Source organism: Zeus faber (assembly GCF_960531495.2).
Source record: "Zeus faber genome assembly, chromosome: 3".
Taxonomy (NCBI): Eukaryota; Metazoa; Chordata; class Actinopteri; order Zeiformes; family Zeidae; genus Zeus; species Zeus faber.
Window position 1 is genome coordinate 35,067,612 of NC_137190.1, and position 20,678 is coordinate 35,088,289.

General features: G+C 46.1%; 1 protein-coding gene across 2 annotated transcripts in view; it reads right to left on the reverse strand.

The window, feature by feature from the left end:
• Positions 1 to 6,103, reverse strand: part of dhodh (dihydroorotate dehydrogenase) — a 29,435-nt gene extending 23,332 nt beyond the window's left edge. The window contains exons 1-2 of one of the 2 annotated variants that reach the window (XM_079997446.1): positions 6,037 to 6,103; positions 1,254 to 1,466 (exon numbers count right to left, since the gene is read on the reverse strand). In XM_079997446.1, coding sequence (XP_079853572.1) covers positions 1,254 to 1,466; positions 6,037 to 6,054 — 231 coding nt within the window. In that variant the 5' untranslated portion in view covers positions 6,055 to 6,103. Of the gene's footprint in view, positions 1 to 1,253; positions 1,467 to 5,964 lie in introns of both variants that reach the window. The other variant, XM_079997445.1, reaches the window with a different exon arrangement.
• Positions 6,104 to 20,678: the final 14,575 nt, after the last annotated feature.

Sequence of the window (20,678 nt, forward strand, 5' to 3'; positions counted from 1 at the left end):
ACAACACAATACCGACATTACACAACAGAACCAATTGGGAGTCCTGTACACTCACCAGTGGACACACACACACACACACACACACACACACACACACACACACACACACACACACACACACACACACACACACACACACACACACACACACCTGCTTTGAACACGCCCCAGCACCCTCCTGGATGCGTTCCTCTCCTTTCTTCCCTCATTTACTGCCATAACTATGACAGGAAAAGGCCACGTGCCCAATTGCTGTTCCAGTTTTCCTGGACCTGATTAACTCTGTTTTTCAATTCATGTCGTCCGATGTTTATGTTTTCAGGGTACATGTTGTTTGGTTCTATGTTTAATTGTCTCATCCGTGGTGAATCTCCCCCTCTTGGAGTAGTGATTAGTCGTTTATAGACCGAAACATGGTAAAAAAGTTCTCCAAAGAGGGGGATTGGTGGCGGCTCTGTATAACAAAAAACTGTGCTCTTGTCATCCTATAGGTCGTCCACAGGACAGAGTTATTACAGCAGTTCTTGATGATTTATGAATGAATAAAGAGTTGCATTGCAGGTTGAGAACTTGAACTCAACTTGCAGACTAACTCTGTCCTAGATGCAACAGCATACTCTCTGTGTTGTATGCCTACACTGTTTAGGGATACAACACTCTGTGTTGTATGCCTAGCATGCTGACAGCACAGGTGAAAATAAATAAATAAATAAATAAAGAAATAAAGAAATAAAACACAATGTTTTTATTTGTCTTACTGTATTTGGAGGAATGGGACACGCGAACACTCCCTCTCCAATGTCTCCATTATGCATGGAGAGGGACACAGGGGCGCAAATTGTTCCCTTATCACTCCCTCAGAGGACACACAGAGGACCCAAAACGTACATGCGTTTTTGATCAACAATCAAAAACCCCCAATGAAACCCTGATGTCTAAATGCTTGCTCGGCAAAAATGTGTGCTGCTGTGACTCTTTGTTTCAAAGAAGAGTGTACTTGACAGAGTTACCTTCTGGCACTGCTGTGAATGGAAACAAATTGGAAGGAGAGAGGTACAGTTAAGAGAGAGGAGACTGTCCTCGAGCTGTCCTCTAGTTATGTGTTGTGGTTGCTGTCGTTTCTTCAGATGGAAAGCAAAAATAGCTCTAGAAACCAAATCCAAACGTAAAGCCAATGGGTGAACAACACTCCTAAGATGACTATTTGACCGTTCTGCCCTCATCATGAGGAAGAAACAAATTTCAGTACATACCAGAGAGGCAGGGTCCTGGTAACGATTCTGAGGCACGAGGCCCAGACCTATCAACCTCACTGCCATCACATGGGCCGTCTCAGCTCCCAGAATCCTCTGCGTTAGAGGCATGAGCTGGTTGGCGTAGAAATGCTCATCCCCGACAATCGTGAGGTACGACGCGAACAGGAGACCCCCCGAGCCGATGATCTTTACAGCGTCCTTAATTTGTTTCTGTTGACAAAAAAACAAACAAAAAAAGCACTTTTTAAACTGAAGCTATTCAATTGTGACATGGGATGTCGTGACAGGGATTGGAGATCAGCCCAATACCAGGCTAAAACAGGTATCGGTATTTGGTACTACTGAATATCCCCAATGCAACAACAACCATGACCCATAGCAAACAGACATGTCAGAAATTAAAGAAAGGCAGCATAATTTTGTGCTTTTTTTGGACAAATTTAGATGGCAGATGTCCCTGGTGGACCAATTATTAGATTCCACTGGCCACAAACAAATGGGTTGAATTGATATGGTTGAGTAAAAGTAAATCGTCAGATTGATGCCCATTTAGACCCAGGAACTTTTTTTTCCCCAGGAAGGCCTTCAGCCCCTTGTCTGTGTTTCCACCAGGGTCTGAAGACTTGTGAAGATTACGCAAATTGGTCCGTTGATGTATGAAAAAGTGATGACTGTTTTTACACGTCATTTTTGAGTGCGACTATACAACAGACCATGCTCCATTCCAGTCCAGTAGATGGCAGTAATGCAGAAGACTATACAACAACAAGAAGAATAAAATGGATAAAGAAAGGCAATGAAAGTAATAAAGGGGAATATCACTTTGGTTGTCTTTCTTTATCCATTCTATTTTTCAGTCCTTGTACTTACTGCCAAAAAAAATATTAACTCAGACACCACACACACACTTTTTCATTATCAAAACAAAAGAGGAAAACGACCCATTTTTATACAAACATAACATATTTAGAACAAAAAACAAACTGTACATACAGTCTGTTTACAGCTGCAGATTTTTTAAAATGGTGTCTGTAATAAAATGCTGCGTGTATTCGACCAATCAGAAATGTTCAGCACTGCAAGCCCCACCCCCAAGGTTCCTGGACTTTTGAAAAGTACTACCCCTGACCAGGGACTTTTTGATTCAAGTCCCCGTAACTTAGACACTGGTCCCTGTTAGGTCCTCTGTGATGTGGACTCCCAGCTTCAAGTACCTAGGAGTCCACATCACAGAGGACCTAACATGGACTACACATACAGACACTTTGGTGGGAAAGAGTCTTTACCACCTCAGGCAGTTGATGAAATTCAGTGTTTCGGTGAGGATACTCAAGTCCTTCTACTCTGGAGGAGTGGAGAGCATCCTGACAGGCAACATCACTGCCTGGTTTGGGAACTGTACTGCTCAGGACAGGCGGGCCCTGCAGAGGGTGGTGTGTTCAGCCGAAGGTACCACTGGAACTACCCTCCCCTCCTTGCAAGACTTATACACCAGGAGGTGTAGTAGCAGAGGCCGCAGGATCATGAAGGATCCTCACCACAACAGACTGTTCCAGCTGCTGCAGTCGGGAAAGCGCCTCCGCAGTCACGCAGTGAGGAGAGACCCAGTTTCTTCCCGCAAGCCATAACGACTGTCAATACTGAACTAACCAGGGGCCCGCACTGAGACACACACATAGGCCCCATTGCCTTACTGTACTGTATGTTGCATATTGTACTGCATACTGTACATCTCCAAACACATAACCTCACTTTGTTCACATGCCACTTTACTGCACATATCTGTATATACCATAAGTCTATTCCTTTTTACTTCTATTTTTAGTTCCTACTTTGAATATTACCCTTTTTTTTACTAATTTTTCATTCTATTTACTAGTTTAATTGCATTTTAGGAATCATTTAGTTAAAGGAATGTTATTGGGCATAATCTCCGGGTGTGTTGCAATGTCATTTCACTACCAATACTGTATGTATGCTTGCATGTATATGTTTGTGACAAATAAACATCTAGAATGTTGAATCTGTGGACCGGACGTAATGTTCCAGCACATCCCACAGATACTCGATCTGATTGAGATCCGGCCATCCACATGATGTAAATGAAAATATGATTCATCAGACCAGGCCACCTTCTTCCATTGCTCCATGGTCGAGTTCTAATGCTTACATGCCTATTGTAGGCGCTTTTGGCGGTGGACAGGGGTCAGCATAGGCACTTTGACCGGTCTGCGGCTACACAGCCCCATAAAAGCTGGGATGCACCGTGTGTTCTGACACTTTCTATCACAGCCAGCATTAACTTATTTTGCAATTTGTGTTAACAGTACCTCTTCTCTGGGATAGGAACAGACGGCTAGCCGTCGCTCCCCACGCGCATCAATGAGCCTTGGGCACCCAAGACCCTGTCGCCGGTTCACCGATTGCCCTTCTAGGGCTTGACATTAAGCTTTTTAAGCCACTTGCCCGTTCGCCAAATTGACTTGTCCGAAATGGAAATGTAGGCCTATTAAATAATAAATAAAACCAACAGAGATGTGGTAAATTATAATAATTTATTAACATACAAAACATAAAATTACCAGGTAACTATTACAATAAATAAAACACACACACACAATATAGTATATATACGGGTTGGCCGATTGTTTATATTTTCTTATTGTCCAATTGTGGCCACTCGAGATCGACAATAGGCAATCCGATCACCAGGGAGTGGCGGGAGTAGGAGGGGGTGGGAGGAGTTACATCACAACACGCCAGTGAATCGCCAGCATGAATGACTTTGAAATAAATATTTATTCATTTTTATTAACGTTTTATTAACGTTTATCAACGTTATTGACTTTAGAATTAAATCTGGATTAAAGATTTTTAATCATCTTCAGCGTGGCTCAGCGTCTGATGGAGCTTTGAAATAATTGAACCATTAAGTGTTCTGCAAGAAATACAGTTTAAGTTACATGAATAAACATTTATAAAAGAGTGAACATTTTATTTATAATATTTAAAGATTTAAAAAGCATATTTAATAATATATAATAACTGTGTCCCTGCTTGGTGCGCAGGGGTACAGACGTATAGATCTCTCCAGTGAGCAAAGCTAAATTAGGATTCTACCTAAACAATTCAAATGCTCTTCACTCCATTAGAACACAATGGAAGAAAGAGAAGTATTGGGAATATAACACTTTATTTAAACAATAGCATTTCTTTCATTGAAGTGCCTTGCTTTCATTATAATTGTGGGATTTGTTTTAGGGGATGTTAATTAAGTCCAGTCACATGTATTATAAATTATGTTGTTTTTTGTAGTGGAATAAATACTTACAAAATACTTACTTAAAATAAAATTTCATAGTTAAAACATTTTTGGGAGCCGGCTCTTCTCAGTGAACCAGATCATCCGGCCCACTGAAAATAGGCGAGGTTTTCAAAACTGAAAGTGCGCGTCCACCCACCACGCCCGTGTCCGCTCTTGTCCAATCAGAATTTTTTTTCCTAATTCTGTTCATCATATCACAGAATCATGTTCCGTTTAACATAATTATCTTATCATTGATTTCGGCACTTCTCACAAGCTGCCGGTCTCTGTTCTGCCCTCTCAAGTGGAAAAAGCAAGGACATGTTGTAAAATACATCATTTTATTGAATCGGAGCACACTTTTTCTTTTAATGATTAGAACGCATTACATTACATTTACATACAATGACATTTCACTGCATATATGTATGAAAGTATGTATGTGTATGTGACGAATAAACCTCTTGAACCTTGAACGCACAAGCTGCGAGATCCAGCTCCGGCTCCGCATCAATCATTTGTGTCGTGAAAGGCACTTTCGCCGACTTAATGTCAACTAAATCACTCCAATATGTAATAAGATACAGATGAAAGCTCCGTACGAGAACGAACAGTTCTATTTTTTTTCCCCAACAGGCCGCGGAAAGCAGATTATTCCACAAAGAGTGCCTACAGGTTTAACCGGAGAATGCAGCAGGGTTAGAAAAGTTGCTTGGTGTATGATGGTTTCAAGCTGAGCGCTGGTGATGAAAAGCTTGACTCTCTTGAGAGCGGCGCGGTATAAAGCAGTGTGAGATTTTACAACTCTTCGTTCAGTTTGACTCCGTTGGTGTACAACGTTTTGACATGCGTTCATCGTTCACCGGAACTCCTCCCCTACTCATCATGCGTCAACTAAAAGTGGATCCAGTGAGCTAGGAGTCTGACAGCCGAACGAATAACTTTGCTGAGTGACTCGCCAACAACTGCCTCTCTAGATAGAGCCGAGCCGAGCGTCATCAGCGCGCGTCTCAGGTGTGTGCGCAATGCATCACGGGTATCGTCGTTTTCCGCGCCGCCTACACACCGGGGAACCCCGTGGAAATGCCTCGATAGAAGCGATTACCTAACAAAAGAATCCCACGCACACCTGTTTGGCAACAACGCTGCCCAGACACCCCCGAGCATATACTTGATTCCCGGTTGAACAGGCGTCTCTGCGTTACACTTCGCATTTAGGAAGGGATTATGTTTGCCTGGAGTGGGCCCCAGTTGTATTGGAAAAACTTTAATAGTATTGTTACCGTCTGTACGTGGTTTAGACGGCAACACAACCATCCCATCAGGAAGCCGGGCATGACTAGAAGAGGCAACGCATCTGCCCTAATCCAACCCTCCCGTGAATCAAACTCCTGCCTTACTGACCCAACCGGTCTGTCGCCAGCTTTCGTGACATCGAGGGGGAAAAAAAAAAGCAAAGGTCGTCGGAAGAACTACCTTCAGTCGTCCCGCCATAGCCAGAAATGTTTTCCGTGAAGAGCACTGCGATCACGTTTCAGGGATGTGCCAGTGGCGACGCTTCCTGATCCTACTCTCGCGATACTTCAGACGAGGCTCGAGCAAGAGAGAGAGAGACGATGGGATGGGGGGGGGTGAACAAGTGTTCTCAACAAAGTTTGTGACCAATCCATTCTGTGTCTGATGATTTTGACCAGATAAATGAATGCCATAGTATAGTGACGGATCTACACAGACAGTTAGTTTTTACAGTAGCCTTTGCTGACCTACCAGCCTAATATTCACATCTTTTAAGCATTTAAAGTCAATCATGGAACGATTGTGATCCTTCGTGGACCCGAAATCTGAATATTAGTATAACATTTATCTTTTTTTTTTTAATAAATGCAGTTTTGTAAATCCACTTACATTCACTTAATCTTACCCTGTTTATTTCTTTCATTATTTTAGTTATTCTATTATTCTACTTTGTAAATGCATTTTGCTTTGCTTGCTTTCCATCAATGTCACTATCTGATGGCCTTTGAGTTACATGTCATGTATGAAAGGTAAAAATAAAGATTATTATTATTAGTAGTATGGAGTTCAACCTAGAGTATGAGTCATTCTGATGAAATCACAATAAAACATGTCCGAAATGAATTAATACACATTTTCACAGAGATTATAAAACAAAAATCCTTTCAATATTAAAGTACCCAATGCCTACTATGTGGGCCACTTCGTTGTTTTTAACTATTATAGTTTAGTCGGGTTTTTTCTGTTCTTTTCTTAAAAAAAAAATAAATCATTACACGTCCGGACAATTAAAGATGGCTGTTACGGTAATGAATTCATTTTAGCTTAGCTTAGCTTGGCATAAAATGGCGAAACACACAATCACGGTGCAAAAATGTGTACTCCATCACTACATTCCCTCACAGTCTTTCATATTTTTGAAAGCAATGAAGATTGTAAACATGACAATAGAAATAAAAGTGAAGGAATGTAATAATCAAGTATGCATTTTTGAAACACACAATGCTAAAGTTTAGTCATTAACGTGACATCCATCTTTAATTGTCCGGACGCGTTATGGTAACGAATGTTTTGATAAGAAAAGCTCAGAAATAGCACAAAAATAATATGATTATGAATATGAAAAACAACCAAGGGACCCACATAGTAGGCCATATGTATTATAGTGGTTTCATGAGAACGACCCCTGTGTGGAGCTTTTCTAAACTCCGGCGATGACAAGAAGACAAGTTCCACTTTGCATCTGGTTTGAGTGTCTGATGTAATTTCCCTAATGTAGTAAGAATGTATGCATAGTTTTCCTCTGAGAAAGCTCTCTGATTTCCATGAGACACACAGAAGTGGCCTTGCCTGGTATTGCCACAGCGTTACACTCTGCAGTCTTATGCACAGCGGATACGATGGGCCTACTGATCCTCATCTGTCTGTTTTGGGGGATAACCCTTGGATTTGTGTCCAAAGACAAGCCACGGGAAGATGATGGCGACATGGCGGATTCAGTATCCCACGGCTTTGTTGCATATTGCAAACATGCAATCAGAGACGTGTGCTTTGAGTTTGTTGAGGAGTCGATGGTCTGGTCTCAAGCTGGGAGTGCCTGCCGAAGGCGTGGGGGTGAGCTGCTGCGATTGAACAACTGCTCGGGTGAAAGTTTCCTCCGAGCCTTCACACATGGAGACATCTCGACCGCCCTGACATGGTGGCTGCACGGGGAGGGGGCTGCTGGGGAGCGCGAAAGACCCCCAGACGGTGAGTTTTGGCCACATATAGGCTGTCTGGATATTATGATCACATTTTTAGTGTCAACAATTTACAGTGGTCTAGTGGTGTCTTAGTAGGTGGGTGTAAAGCGGCTTCCATCCCTACTTGCACAAAAACCCATGCTTGCACTTGTGCATTGCTACTCTGTGGATAAGTGATCAAAAGGGGCAACCAAAACCAAAGACTAATAAATAAATATAAACAAAAAGTATGTTTTTCTGAAGTGCATTTCAAAAACACTTATTTCATTTACAGAGCAGCTCTAAACACTTCCACATTCATAGTTATTTGTAGTAATTAATTTTAATGGTGTAAAGGTATAAGAGGTGTGCAAACTCTGAAATACTGTGGGAACATACAGCCCTTATCACGTTAAACAGAACAAACAATTAATTATGATTTCCACAAAGCTCCTAAGAAACTGTGCCAGGTTTGATTCATGAACACACCCACCAGTGAAATAAACATGTCCGAACATTCACAAATAACAATTTACACTTCTTATTATAATCTAGTCCAGGTCTGCCTCCTATAGGTGGAGTAGTTTTTGAGATGGTCTTAAATGGCCTGTGTGTAGAAAAAATAAATCCACCATTTCCAAATCCAAGCTTTCACAAATAAAATAGATGAGGTTTAAATTCTGTTTATTATCAATACAATAACACAAACCATTTACCATGTGTTTTTATTGGAGCCATGCACTGGTTATGTCTGTCAATGACACAAGTATGTTACTGAAAAATCTGAGGTTTCTGGATGCACCATAGCATCAACAATTATCAACATGAGGGTGGTACTATGTGAGACCACCGTGAGACCACCGTGTCGATTTTGCGTTACATTTTTATGTTTCATGTATGCACCGAACCCCAAGACAAATTCCTTGTTTGTGAAAACTTACTTGGCAATAAAGACTATTCTGAGTTACACTCTACAGGAGGCAGACATTGTGTGAAATTAATAATTATATACAATAACTAACAATAATGATTACGATAATAATAAAAATAATAACCTGTATTTGTATAGCACCTTTCATACGCAACATGCAACTCAAAGTTGCATGTATCTATTTGTCTGTCTGACTGTCTGTCTGATCCACAGCTAATGGCAGTCTCGGGAACAGCTCATTCCTCTGCCCACACATAAAGCTCAACCCCTTTGAACTGATCACATCGTCGGACTGTGGTCAGCGACGCGGTCACCTCTGCGCTCTGGGTACAAGGCCTTTCCTTTTGTAAACTTCAGTCATCAATATAAGAGAAAGAAAATCACCGTATGATACTATTTTTTTTTTTTTTTAAAACAGGTTCAACATTACCGATAGGGACGGTAAGGGGGGGAGAAAAAAAAACCTATCATTTACATATTGGGTCTTAAAATGACACCATGCCTGCACATATCAATTTGAACCACATCAGATAGAGAGAATATTCACATATTGAAGTATTGGAATTAAATTCCTTCCAAAAGCCAAACTTAATTTTGTGTTCACAGGAGGGGGAGTCCCACAGTGAAGTCAAGAAAACACGTATGTGCTCTCTCTCTCTCTACACACAATAGCCCATAATGACAAAGCGAAAAAGGTTTAGAAATTTTTGCAAATCTTTTAAAAAAACCTAAATATCACATGTACATAATGTATCCACACCTTTTACTCAGTACTTTGTTGAGGCACCCTTGGCAGCGATTACAGCCTCAAGTTTTCTTGGGTATGAAGCTACAAGCTTGGCACACCTGTATTTGGGGTGTTTCTCCCATTCTTCTCTGCAGATCCTCTCAAGCTCTGTCAGGTTAGATGAGGAGTGTCGCTGCAGCTATTTTCAGGTCTTTTCCTCGATCCTACCTAGTCTCCCAGATCCTGCTGCTGAAAAACATCCCCACGCCATGACGCTGCCACCACCATGCTTCACCATAGGGATGGTATTAGCCAGGTGATGAGAGGTGTCTGGTTTCCTCCAGACGTGACACTTGGCATTCAGGCCAAAGAGTTCAATCTGGGTTCATCAGACCAGAGAATCTTGTTTCTCATGATCTGAGAGTCCTTTAGGTGCCCTCTGGCAAACTCCAAGCAGGCTGTCATGTGCCTTTTACTGAGTAGAGGCTTCCGTCTGGCCACTCTACCATAAAGGCTTGATTGGTGGAGTGCTGCAGAGATTGTTGTCCTTCTCCCATCTCCCCAGAGGAACGCTGGAGCTCTGTCAGAGTGACCATTGGGTTCTTGGTCACCTCCCTGACCAAGGCCCTTCTCCCTCGATTGCTCAGTTTGGCTGGGCAGCCAGCTCTAGGAGGAGTTCTTGTGGTTCCAACTTCTTCCATTTACGAATGATGGAGACCACTGTGCTCTTCGGGACCTTCAATGCTGCAGAACTTTTTTTGTACCCTTCCCAAGATCTGTGCCTCGATACAATCCTGTCTCGGAGGTCATGGCTCAGTTTCTGCTCTGACATGCACTGTCAACAGTGGGACCTTATAGAAAGGTTGGTGCCTTTCCAAATCATCATGTCCACTCAATTGAATTTACTACAGGTGGACTCCAATCAAGTTGTCGAAACATCTCAAGGATGATCAGTGGAAACAGGATGCACCTGAGCTAAATTTTGCGTGTCATAGCAAAGGGTGTGAATACATATAAATGCGATATTTCAGTTTTTTATTTTTAATACATTTGCAAAAATTTAAAAAAAAACCCTCTTTTGATTTGCCAATGTGGGGTAGTAGATTGATGAGAAAAAAATGTAATTTAATCAATTTTGGAATAAGGCTGTAACATAACAAAATGTGGGGAAAGTGAAGGGGTGTGAATACTTTCCCGATGCACTATGTATATATACAGTATATATATACATACATACATACATACATACATACATACATACATACATACATACATACATACGTACATACATAAAAAGCTAAGTGTTAGTTCTGTGTGTAACCTAAAATTTACTTTAAATAATATAGCACGCATATCTGTAAGATATTTACAGATATTTGGGGATAATCAAAATAGTTTTTAATATAAACATTTCTATTACAAATATATAAAAAGTTAAGTTATACCTTAAAATAGAGAAATGTAACCAAGTGGATGCAATATAGACATGGCGATTGAAAGTGTCTAGAATATATGAATATAAATAAGGACTAAAATGTAGATGGCTCTGTGTAAACGCTCTCTCTCTCAGTTACACACACTTGTCATTTATTTTCTTTCCAGGCTTTGCAAGGAGTGCAATCATGAGTCAGTATGTTGACAACATGGAGACTCTTCTTCAGGTTAGAGATGTCTTATTAATTTTCTAAATGTCATTACTTTACTAAACAACAGTGAATTAAACCTTGTGCTCAACAGTTGTTTGAATGTAGCATCACAACAAACACCCCCCGTAAAAAATAAACTTCACAGCATGAAGCAATGAAAAGATATAAATAAGAAAAAAAAACGCTTTATTTTCACTTTATGCTTGCTTTAGATAGTAACTAGTTACATGTGCTCAGTTACATGCACAAGTCATCTTTAAAAAATATTGTATTGTACTTTTCTGAATAGGTTCTAGAACAAAATACTATTTACTTTTTTACATAATTTGTTATTAATTTGGCTACATCTCTAGTAGTGGTTTTGAATTGACTATTTATAATAAAACTGTGTCAATTGTGTAAATAAACTTATAGATTTTACTCAATGTAACAGGTACTTGAGTAACGACTTGACTCACTACTTGGTATTTTCAGTTATTCATTGAATTCTGTTTTAGTAATATTCCTCAGTGCTCTGCCCCTGCACACCTCCGAATTTCACAACATTGATTAGTTCATGCTTTCTTGAGACAGGAAGCAGACAAAGAATTGATGCATATGGAGATGGATGGAAAGGAACCATCCAATGAGAACAGGGTAAATATTATTGTTGTTTTCAACTTAAAAAATACATTTTAATTAAAAGAAAATCAACATGTTTTTAATAAGTGAAATATGACATTATATTTAGAACTACTTTTTTTGGCCATTGCCGCAGTAAATCCAGAGTGTAACGCTGGCTACAGCAGGATGCCAGTAGGAAGAGCGGCCACTTCCTGTTTCAAGTGTGTTACGTTGGTGCAGATATAGCCAAAGGAGAAAAAATGCAGAAGTGAAAAGTGTCAATAAAAACCTGAACATGATAAAATGTATGAAAAAAAATTTGTGTCATTATTATAAAATTATTCCTCTCTGCTGCAGTTTCTCACTGTGCTTAAATGCAGTCCAACGGGGCAGCCTTAAAAAATATATAAAAACAATATAATCACATGTTTTGAAGATGTTTTGAATAATAGTAATATGACATTTTACTATAACCACCTTTGCAATTTCTGCAGTAAATCCAGAGCATAATGTTGGCTACAGCAGGTTGCCAGTAGGAAGTGGTGCAACTTCCTGTTTCCAGTCTAAGATTTAGGCAAAAAAGTCAATAAAACCCTGAAAAAAAGTATTAAATTGTATGGTTTGCAACTTGTTTTTCTTCTGTATAACATATGTGACCCACCGCCGACTAAAGGTACTTAAGGTTTTTATTCGCATCATTTGAAAGTGAGGAATCAGAGCTTCAAACAAGGTATAACTTGTGCAAATCAGGCAAATATTTTTAAAGCTATGACTTGTCAATGACAAGGGTGTGGCAAACTGTGTTTCTGAGATAATCACCTTCAAAGTTTTCCCTACACTCGGCCTTATTCAGCCACCTCCCAGAATACAAATGGTTGGAGGACCAAAACAGCCTGGATACTTGCCACATGGCTACTTGACACCCTGCTGAATGGTAACTTGACACCCTGCTGAATGGGGAATTGAAACCCTGCTGAATGGGGCAATCTCTACATTGTTCTTGTGTTTTGAGGGAATGTTGAGCGTCATCGACACACAACATCTTTTGTTTTTAAAAAGGCTTTATTCAACAGTAAGAATATACATGTTTTATAAAAGGCGAATTATTTAGAAGTTTAAAAGTGTGGACAACACAAAAAAATGTAGAGTCTATCAATAATATGAGTTTCTGTTTATCAGCCTCGGTGTGTCATTTAATATATAAATGTGCGTATGCCAAATATCTTCAAAGTTGTTGGAGTTATTATGTGGGCTAAACACAACCCTACCCCTGCTAGACTCTGAGAGCCTGTTTGGGGCCTCTTTTCATTTTCTTTTCGCCCCTGGCTGTCATGATCCTTCCCCTGCCGTGTTCCTTTCTGTCTGTCTCCCTCTAGCTCCCCCTGTCTGTGTTTCATGTGACCTCAGTTCCCTGTCACTACACACCTGTCCCCAGTTTGTTATCACACCACCTGTCTCCACGTCCCTCGTCAATCCCCTTGCATTTGACCTGGTGCTCTTCACTCTGTTGGTGTCGGTTTGTGCTTGTTGCTGCCTGTGTTTACCCTGGACTCGCGACTCCTGATTCCCCGCCTGGTCCTGGTCCCTGAGTCTGGTTTCCCCGCCTGGTCGTGAGTCTCCTGTCTTCCCTGTCACTGTCCCTGTCCCAGTTCTGATCCCTTGTCTGTTCCCTTGAACCCTGATGCCCTGCCGGTTTCCCTGGATCCTCCTTCCCTGCTGATAAGTTTTCCCTTGTTTTGACCCCTGCCTGTTCCTCAAAAAACCCCTGTCATATTCCCTAACCGTGTGTCTGCAATTGGGTTCTGATCCTGACCATCCCTCCCTTGACACTGGCTGCATTTGCAGGTAAACTTGAGAATCGTGTGCATTACCACTTGTTCATAATCTGCATCACCAACCTCAACGGACTTCAGCACGTCAACAACTTCTTCCTTTTGTAACAACAACGGGTGTATTGTCGGTCTCCTCCGGTAGTTCTTAAAAATATTCAGTTTCATCGTCACATTCAGGTTGAAATTCATTGTTTGAAATGTTCTCCAAGTCCGGGATAACGCTAATTCAGCGTCGCTGTCGGAGAACTGACTATCATCGCAGAAAATGAAGTCCAGTACTGCAGTGCTGCATACACTGACTTGAATCTATCACACTGGTCAGATTAAGGCCCGATATGATTTAGATCTTCCTCCACCCGCTTCTTGTAATCCATGACAACACGGAGACACAAGTTTTCACAGAAGTGAAACCGGATGCTCGTCTTGTTTCAGGAAGTGACGTCAGCATGACTTCTTCGGTGGTATACGTTGGTGTACGCCCTCTCCACAATAACGTGTGTGTGTGTGTGTGTGTGTGTGTGTGTGAAAATAGTATGATTTAAAGGTTGAACTCTATCAAAACAGTTTCACATTGTGACTTAACATCATATAGAGGAATGATCTTCCCCTGGACGGTCGCTTTAAAGGAAAAAAATCAATCGGCGTTGTTCAGCGGCTCATTGAGTGAACTTTCCCCATGTAATCGGACGGGAATATTTGACTTCACGGTTTAACATTTTTCTACTATTTATAAATCAAACTCGGTTTTTAAAATACCTTGAGAGATTAAAAAAAAAACACAAAGGAACATGAATCTGGAAAAATCTACTTTTCCTTCTAGAAAGGGTTTTTTTTCCTCTCAATTTATTGGCTGCTCCTGGTAATTTTAGAAATGTGAGTGAATTTTGCTGCGGTGGGTCACATATAAAGACCATCAGCATAAACTGTCAGTTTCATAAAATTAAACTGACATTGATTAATATTGCTTATCAGAATCAGTTTATGCAGCCAGGTACATAAACTGGGGATCTGTTCTGGTGAGGAGAGGAGAGGAGAGGAGAGGGAGAGATTCAGTCATATTTCTGTGGGGTATTTACTACTGCACGGCTCCTATTTTTCCGACGCCACCTTTTGGATTCTAAACGCCTCATTGAATCGCACATTAGACGCTGCGTCGACATTTCAAGGATTATTTTCTATTTTTTTTTTTTTTCATTTATCCGACAGTCAGGTGGACCACAGATTTAAAATATTAATCGACCAGATCTACTGACTTCTACCATGTAAAAAGCTATATAAATATGCATGTAAATCGATAGTTTGGTAATTCCGAGAAGGAGAAGACTAGTGTCACAAAGTGACCCAGTCTACGCCAAGATTCTGAAGTTAGCTTCCGATTCAACTTAATGCTGAAGTGAGCAGCCGATTCACAGCATCTGTTTTCATGGTACGTTCCAATTCATCAGAATTTTTTGATTTTTTTTCTACGCGCAGACCAACTAAAATCATGTCTAGATATATACCTATTAGTCAAACTACTGTACTTATGGCTGTCAAACCTGGACTAGATTTTATTAAGAAGCCCATATTCTGATTTGTGAAAGTAATATTCAATTTGTTAAAAGGAACAATGTCGATTTTATTGTATTGTTATCCACCCTGGCCACATAAAACCATATATATTTCAAATACTACTGTACCTATAGCTGTCAAACCTGGACTAGATTATAATCAGAAGCCCATATTGCATTTCCAGCAGAGTTTTTGCACATATTGCCTTTCTAACTGCAGTCCTTAACTCTTGTTCTATGTCAGGAGGCCCTGCCCCTTCAGGGCTACACTCCTAATGGTATAACAGGGGCGGAGACCCCCGATACTCTACTCCTCACTGGAATCAAACACGCCCCAAGTGCGTAATGATCCAGGCTGCAGGCTGAAGCCGCCAAAGCCAGCAGTGAACATAATATACATACACAGTGACCCTGACAATCCATTGTGCCCCACTAAAAGGGCCAATGGGAAGCAGCTAACACCACACACTGTATCCACAGAGAGAGTGTTGGACGCTAAACACGGGCAGACGTCAGAAACTAAGTGGGTGAGTGAGTGTCTGCTTGGTCGAAACGCCGAGCACGGACTGGGAAAGAGACCCTGCGGAAACATCAAGCAGATAGTAATGGACAAACCGGGATGGCGACGACCAAGATGCCGCTGTAAAAATGTCCTGGATACCGCCCCCCCCCTAAAAAGTGCAGTAAACGCTGCCACACCTCAAGTAGAGTGGGCACAGACAGCGGTCGCAGCAGCATGACCCACCAACTCATAAACCATCGAGATGCATTCGCGGCTGCCCAAACTCCACCGCTCCATAGCACACAAACAGTTGTCATGACAACTGAGCTGTGCTGTTAGGCCCACGGCCTCCCAGCGCCACTAGAAGCCGCCCTTGCCCCATCTGCAGCTCCCTACTCAAGCCCAATTGCACACACCTGTGATCAATTACTAGTACAGTATTTAGCCCCAGCTTCCTAGCCGTCAACTAGCTTTTCCGGAGTTGTATCGCTATTGGCTCCCTTCCAAGTTCCTATTCCTAGTTTATATCTCGTTGTCTCGCCTTCCCCTTACCCGCTTGACTCCTCTCGTTGACCCAGACTGTCTCTCCAAGTCCAGCCAGCCCGGTTTACCTGCCTGTCTCCGCTCGTCGACCAAGGCTCTCCGTCCATCTCCATCCAGCCTGGTTCCCCGTCTCTCCACCCGGATCCTGGACCCCATCTCCAGGTCATCATCATCCCTGCCCTGCCCTGCTCCATCCCCACCCGACCGGGTCCCCCCGGCCAGCTCCACCGTCCCGGCTAATAAACATCCCTTGCCTGCCTCCCGTCTCCCTGTGTCGTGCGTTTGGGTCCCTCCCAGTTCTGGTCGTGACAGTACGGTCTGGCCAGGAAAACATGGACCCAGCCGACACAGAGGGGCTCCGCCGCGCACTCCGGGACCAAGGAGTGTTGCTTGGGCATCATGACCAGGCCCTCCGGGACATCGCGGAACACCTCCGGACCATCTCGGCGGCCGTCAGCAGCCTGCAGGGGCCTCCGGCCCCCGTGACCCCCCCCTGCTCCTCCGACCCGCCCTCCTTCCCCCACTAGGGCTCCCAGCGCCTCTCTCGTCCCCCCCTGAGCCCCACATTCCGGCTCCAGCGCCTTACGACGGCGAGTTCGGCACCTGCCGCGCCTTCCTTGTGCAGTGCACGGTGGTTTTCCAACAGCGGCCGTCGTCGTACGCCTCCGATAGTGCCCGCATCGCGTTCCTCATCTCCTGCCTGAGAGAGGCGGCTCTCAGCTGGGGTTCCATGGTTTGGAGTCAGGGGGGCCCCGTGAGTCTCTCCTACGATCTGTTCACCCGCAAAATGAGGAGAGTCTTCGACCACCCAGTTTGCGGCAAGGAGGCCACCAGAAGACTCCTCTCCCTCCGCCAGGGTTCCCGTAGCGTCGCCTCCCTCGTCGTCGAGTTCCGGACTCTAGCCGCGGAAGGTGGCTGGAATGACTGAGCCCTGCTGGACGTGTTTCAGCGCGCCCTGAACGACGAGTTGCAGGACGAGCCCACGGACCTGGACCAACTAGTAGAGACCGCAATCCGCCTGGACAACCGGCTACGGGAGCGCCAGCGTGAGAGGGAGGGGGCGAGCCTCCAGTCCGTGCCTCCCGCCTGGGCGGCCACGCCCCGGTCTCCAGCGCCCGCTACTCTTGGGCGCCTCAGAAGTCCCCCGACTCTCTCCGATGCCGAGCCAATGCAACTTGGTCGCTCCTGGATCTCCCCCGAGGAGCGAGCACGCCGCACACAGGCACCTGTCTGTATTGCGGCCGGCTGGGACACCTCCGAGCCACCTGCCCGGTCCGGCCACGAGAGGGCGACTCCTCGGTAGGGTTACGTTCCGGTCGCTCCAGCGCCAATCCTCTCTCCCATCCGCTGCTCCCAGTTACCCTCTCGTGGGGAGATATAACACGCTCTTCCTCCGCTCTCATAGATTCCGGGGCGGATGCGAGTTTTCTCGACCAGGGACTAGCACGCCAGCTAGGGCTGACACCCGTCCCTCTCCCCGCACCGCTCGAGGTCAAGGGGCTGAACGGGTCACATCTGACCCGGATTACCCACCAGACAGCTCCCCTCAAGCTGCTACTCTCCGGCAACCACCGTGAGTCTTTAAGGTTCTTCCTCATTGATTCCCCACTGAACCCCGTGGTTCTGGGGTACCCCTGGCTCCAGACCCACAACCCTCAGATGGACTGGCGCTCGCGTGAGCTCCTGGAGCACACACTGTCATGCCAACTGCCTCCGCTCGGCCTCAACCCCGCCGCCGGGCGCGCCGCCGGGGGTCCCCAAGAGCCCTGACCTGCCCCCGGTTCCATCGCAATATCTGGACCTGGCCCCGGTCTTCAGCAAGCAGGGGGCGCTATCCTTACCACCTCATCGCCCCTACGACTGCGCAATCAACCTCCTGCCAGGCGCCCCCCTCCCCTGCAGTCGCCTGTATAACGTCTCCCGGCCCGAACAGGAGGCCATGGAGACTTACATCCGTGACTCTCTCGCTGCCGGGATTATTTGCCCCTCGTCTTCTCCGCTAGGCGCAGGGTTCTTCTTTGTTGCCAAGAAGGACAAGACCCTCCGTCCTTGCATTGATTTCAGGGGACTGAACGGCATCACGATCAAAGACAAGTACCCCTTGCCCCTGATGGATTCAGTCTTCGTCCCCATCCAGGGTGCCACCCACTTTTCCAAGCTCGACCTCCGCAACGCTTACCACCTGGTCCACATCCGCGAAGGGGACGAGTGGAAGACCGCATTCAACACCCCGCTCGGACACTTTGAGTATCTTGTTATGCCCTTTGGTCTGTCAAATGCCCCAGCGGTCTTCCAGGCCCTAATTAACGATGTCCTCCGGGACATGCTCAACTCATTTGTCTTTGTTTACCTCGACGACATCTTGATTTTCTCCAAATCCCTCTCCGACCACGTAAAGCATGTACGCCTGGTGCTGCAGCGCCTCCTGGAAAACAGTCTGTTTGTTAAGGCCGAGAAGTGTGTCTTCCATGTTCCATCCATTTCCTTCCTAGGGTTCATCATTGGCCGAGGGAGTCTGGAGATGGACCCCAAGAAGGTGGCCGCCGTGGTGGAGTGGCCAACCCCAGCCAATAGGAAGCAGCTCCAACGGTTCCTCGGGTTTGCAAACTTCTACCGGCGCTTCATCCGTAACTTCAGTCGCATCGCTGCTCCCCTCTCAGCCCTTACCTCCACCGCAGTGGCCTTCCAGTGGACCCCGGCGGCCGAGGCCGCGTTCCTCGACCTCAGGACCCGCTTTTCTTCGGCCCCAGTCCTGGCCCAGCCCGACGCCAACCTCCAGTTCGTGGTAGAGGTGGACGCTTCAGACACTGGGGTAGGAGCAGTACTTTCTCAGCGCACCCCAACCGATGGTAAGCTCCACCCCTGGGCCTTTCTGTCCCGCAGCCTCACACCACCCGAGCACAACTATGACGTGGGTAACCGGCAACTATTGGCTGTCAAACTAGCTCTGGAGGAATGGCGCCACTGGCTTGAGGGAGCAATCCACCCCTTCGTCGTCTGGACCGATAATAAGAACTTGGCCTATATCCGGACAGCGAAGCGGCTCAACTCCCGGCGGGCCAGGTGGGCGTTGTTTTTTGGCCAGTTTAACTTCTCCCTATCCTACCGCCCAGGAACCAAGAACACCAAGCCTGACACCCTGTCCCGTGTGTTCACGCCAGAGGAGAAGACAGGGGATCCTGAACCCATCCTTCTACCCCTGTGCCTTGCCGCCACACACACCTGGGAGATCGAGTCCCTTGTCACCCAAGCGCAGGAGCACCAGCCCGACCCAGGTACCGGACCCCCTAACCGCCTGTTCGTCCCTGACTCCGCACGCTCCCAGGTTCTGCAGTGGGCCCATGCCTCCCGCCTCAGCTGCCATCCCGGGAACACCCGCACCCTGGCCGTCGTCCGCCAGCACTTCTGGTGGCCGACCCTGCTCCCTGACACCCGGTCCTTCGTCTCGGCCTGTCCCACCTGCGCCCGGTCCAAGACCTCTACCCGACCCCGCTCCGGCCTCCTCCGCCCATTACCCATCCCGACTCGTTCTTGGTCCCACATCGCCCTGGACTTCGTCACCGGTCTTCCACTATCCCGGGGCAACACTACCATCCTCACGGTGGTGGACCGCTTTTCTAAGGTGGCCCACTTCCTCGCCCTGCCCAGCTACCATCGGCGAGGGAGACCGCAGACCTGCTGGTGGCCGAGGTGTTCCACCGGCATGGCATCCCGGCAGACGTGGTGTCGGACAGAGGACCCCAGTTCACCTCCAAGGTCTGGCGCGCCTTCTGCTCTGCCCTGGGGGCACAGGTCAGTCTCTCCTCCGGTTTCCACCCCCAGACCAACGGCCAGACGGAGCGGGCGAACCAGGAGGTGGAGGCCATGCTCCGCTGCCTGACAACCACCAGCCCCACCTCCTGGAGCGACCAGCTGCCATGGGCAGAATACGCCCACAACACCCTGGTGAACGCCTCCTCCGGCCTGTCGCCCTTCCAATGCTCTCTGGGCTACCAACCCCCGCTGTTCCCTGCCCAGGAGGCTGAGATCGCCGTACCCTCCGTCCAGGCCCACATTGGTCGCTGCCGGAGGACGTGGAGGAGGGCCCGCTCTGCCCTACTCCGGGCCTCTGCCAGGTCCCAGCGGCAGGCGAACCGGCACAGTGTGTCCGCACCTACATACGTCCCCGGACAGATGGTTTGGCTCTCCACAAAGGCCTTGCCCCTCAAGGTGGACTCCCGAAGACTCGCTCCCCGGTATGTTGGCCCCTTTCCCATTGAGTCAATCATCAACCCCTGTGCCGTACGCCTCCGTCTCCCTCCCTCCCTCCGTGTCCACCCTACCTTCCATGTATCCCTGCTCAAGCCAGTGGATTCCAGCCCTCTCTCCCTCCCCGCCGAGGCCCCACCACCCCCCCGCACCATCGACGGCCACCCGACCTACACAGTGCGGCGCCTGCTGGACGTGCGGCGCCGGGGGAGGGGCTTCCAGTACCTCGTGGACTGGGAGGGATACGGCCCGGAGGAACGCTCCTGGGTCCCCCGGAGACAGATCCTGGATGCCTCCCTC